At 43.7% G+C, this 3,541-nt stretch overlaps 1 protein-coding gene across 1 annotated transcript; it reads right to left on the minus strand.

Moving 5' to 3' along the window:
- Window positions 1-751: 751 nt before the first annotated feature.
- LOC142776878 (uncharacterized) lies at window positions 752-2,729 on the minus strand. The gene is made up of 2 exons (XM_075881214.1): window positions 2,339-2,729; window positions 752-1,155 (listed from the first exon to the last, which is right to left on the minus strand). The coding sequence occupies exons 1-2, from the start codon at window positions 2,529-2,531 to the stop codon at window positions 992-994; spliced, it is 357 nt and encodes a 118-aa protein (XP_075737329.1). The 5' UTR covers window positions 2,532-2,729; the 3' UTR covers window positions 752-991.
- Window positions 2,730-3,541: the final 812 nt, after the last annotated feature.

Genomic DNA, 3,541 nt, shown 5'->3' on the forward strand with positions numbered 1-3,541 from the left:
AGATTACTACGTCATTTATCACAAAATTGACAACCTTTTCGCCAACTGAAACAAGCTCTTCAGGACGTTATATATTGGTTTGAAAACTTGAAAACGAGAATTAACCCCCAAACGACGGTTCTCATGAGGATAATTAGAAATATTTGCCGCTACAACATAGCTACAGCTTAAATGAAAGCACCTTATCTGAAGTAAAATCTCTCAAATACCTTGGTGTCTAACTGACATCAGATCTCCGGTGGAATGAGCACGTTTCTTACATAAAAAAAAAGCAGCAAGTGAACAAGGATTCCTTAGGTGAACTTACCGGCAAGATCCTCAAGGTGTGAAGATATCAGGCTATAGAACCTTTATTCGACCAATCATCGAACACGCATTGACATAGTATGGGACCCTGACACGAAACGAACGTCGTCGAATTGGAAAGTGATCAAAGAAAACGATGAAAATACAGCTGGAGGACATCGGTATGCAGGCTAGTCGAAAGGGCTGAACTAGGATCCCTGGAATTGCGACGTTCAACGGAAAGAGTGCGGTACTGATACAGAAATTTCCCTATTAATTGAATGGAATTTGAAAGGTGTTGGTGACATTTCTCCAGCACAAGCGAGGTTATCACGTCACACACAGAGTGTGTTCAGATATGAAAACAACGGCAAGAATAAACAATAGAATCGTTATTTATTTATGAATGTAGTTGTAACAGCTCAAGGAGAGCTGTTACAAACGCGAACCATGGTAAGTAAAAATATATAACAACTATAAAGAGTAATGAAAAATTGAAGGTATAAACGCCATGGCCACTATACTGAGAAGTTACAGTTCATCGGCCTCGTTGTGCAGTGAGCCAGTGGCCTTCACCATAACAAACACCATAATAAACAATGGAGCTTCGGCTAAACAGGCTTAGGAATTTTGTCTTCCAGGCTGGCCAATCTGCTCGTTCTGCTCTCTTCGGTGTCGTCTGCTTTTTCTCGCTGCTGTAATCATCTTAACGCGAACGTACGCCGCTGCTACTTTTATGGCATCCCGTGGACACAGCTGGGCAGCTGCAGATGCTGATGACGCAGGTGGCGCTGGTCACGAAGCGGCTGCGTGCAATGCTCTGCGGTCGCACAGCGTGGCCCACGGAGCAGAAAGAGTGCAGGGGGTCCACTGCAACAGGAAAGTAAATTCATAATTATTCTGGTCCTTGAAAGGATAGAAAAAATAAAGGACAATCTGTAGTGAACTGAAATGCCATTGAGCCATGCCTTTGAGTTTTAAAAATATATACAATGAAAAGCACAATTTCATGGACAAACTCGATTATATAAGGCAAACCTATCCATCATGGCGGAGAAAGAAGGTAGAACAGGCAATTTAGCTATAAAATATAACTCATTTCCCCAATTACATCTCATGCTGTGTGATCAACTTGCTGCCACTCGCATTCTTTCTCTCCGAAATTACCACCTCACCAACCACAGTAGGAAAACTCACGGAATCTGTTACGAAGATACGTGGCAAAATTAGAATAAAGAAAGGAGCACTGTCAGACATGATTATCAAGAAAAAATCAATTATGACACCTGCACGTTTCCACAGCAATTATATCACGCAATTTGGTGAACGCTTATGCCAGGAATAAATAATTCTGAAGTCTATTTGACCACACTGCTGCTTAATTGCATCATTCGTTACACTTATCTTTTTTATCATGTATAGCAATCTAATGCACCATGTTTTATTTTCTTTAGCTCAGTCCCTTTATTCCAAATGGTTTTTGCGGCGTTTCGTTTTTTGTGAATCAGCACCATGAAAAGGTAAACAGGGGTGCAAATTCCGCAATTATACATCTCTATAAAGACCAAATATATTGTTAAATATGCAACTCCAAAGTAATTCATTTTAATATAGAGAAAATAATAGGTTACAGCAGCATGCACAAGTTTGCGTAAACACGTGTTGAAAAAACAGTGTTAGTTTTGTCGGTATATTTCTTTGCCCAATTTTGTAGAGGTTGCCTCGTGTTATCCAGAACATGCTATACACTACATTTACAAGGTAGTTACTAAGCAAGCATATCAGTAGGTTACTCTGTTTTTTTGTTGTTGTTGTTGTTAAGCGTCCTAAAATAGGTTTGAAGACATTCGCATTAGATACAGTGGTTTTCTTAATTCTTAGTGAATAATAGAAGCTGCCTAGAATACGGAAAGCGCAAGACAGTATTATTTTGATGCGAGAGAAAGAGAGATACTTTGCACGACGCATCACGCTATCTGGGTGAGCCAAATCACGTTCACGTGGCTATTACAACTGTTTGCACGGTCGGTATGTGCGAAAACAGCCAACTCACCCTTCACCGTTGGGAGCCTTTGCAGTGTCGCCGCCATTCCTGACGGTGCCAGAAGAGCGGTGGGACAACAAAGATGCGAGGACGGAGCACCAATACCAAGGCCTGGCACCGCTTGAGTCTCCAGCAAAGGGTAGTGGTATGGCAGGCTGGTCCTCTTCTGCCGAGTCCAGAAACCCGTCGAAAAACGCAGCATGCTGCTCAAACTTCCACCGGGAAACCTGGTGAGGTGTGCCCTTGCAACGACGAAAGAAGACTTTGTTCACAGATGAAGGCGCCTTGATCGTCAAGGCGGATGGCTCCGCGTTCACGCAGCCGGTAGAAGCAGAGTCGTCACTGATGCGTTCGATATTGGCTCCTAAAATTCACAGAGACGGGAATGAGGTTTGCCTAGTTGCAGGATAAAACCTCTAACATGCGTCGTTATCTCGTGCACGATCGAATGAAGAACTGCGCTTCTTCTTCTTCTTTTACTTCGACGAGAGCCTCTCGCGCCACCGACCAGCGTCACTTTTGATAACAATGATGTTAGTGAACACACAGCAACATATTGCGTAACCGCTAGTTCGTGTACCATTTTTATATATTATTTACGATTCGTGTTTTTTTTGTTTCACTGAAACACCATTGGATGCTTTTAAATACATAACAAACTAACTTAAAGATCCCACCAACCGGTTCTTTGTGGAAGACCCCCCGGCGGCGAGTGCCAGCAATGGAAGAAGATCATCATCATCATCATCATAAGACCCGCAGTGGCTGACTGTAACGAAACATAGCCCATAGACGTTTCGCTCAGAAATATTCCTAATAATTAAATTTCCGGCAGAACCCCTGTATTTCAGGGAGCAACCTAATGAGGCGCACTCAGCGCGTGGCTGATACGCCGCATAATGAGCTGAGCCCTGGTCCTCCATGCAAAACTGAGAGGCTAAACTGGCGGCGAGTGTAGCACACTCTTTATTAGCCTGTTCTGGCGTCCTGTAGCACGTGAACTTATCACACGCTGGCTGCTGACCAATAGTCCCTCGTATGCAACCTAAAGGCACACTCTCCGCCATGGCTACTGGTGGCGCTGACTGACACTCCCACGTTTAAATACACAAATATACCCAGTAAAGTGGCTGGGGGAATGACCGTTGTGGCCGCCTACATGGATACGTCAAATTACTCAAGGCCCTCAATCCCCATTGGCATCGCCGCAGC

The sequence above is a fragment of the Rhipicephalus microplus genome, chromosome X (assembly GCF_043290135.1).
Source record: "Rhipicephalus microplus isolate Deutch F79 chromosome X, USDA_Rmic, whole genome shotgun sequence".
In the NCBI taxonomy this organism is placed as follows: Eukaryota; Metazoa; Arthropoda; class Arachnida; order Ixodida; family Ixodidae; genus Rhipicephalus; species Rhipicephalus microplus.

Excerpts from the sequence above, each read along its gene's own strand:
- LOC142776878 (XM_075881214.1), bottom strand. The coding sequence starts at position 2,531 with ATGCTGCGTTTTTCGACGGGTTTCTGGACTCGGCAGAAGAGGACCAGC. Across the intron at positions 1,156-2,338 it reads AAGGCTCCCAACGGTGAAGG|TGGACCCCCTGCACTCTTTC; the intron begins GTGAGTTGGCTG and ends TTCCTGTTGCAG.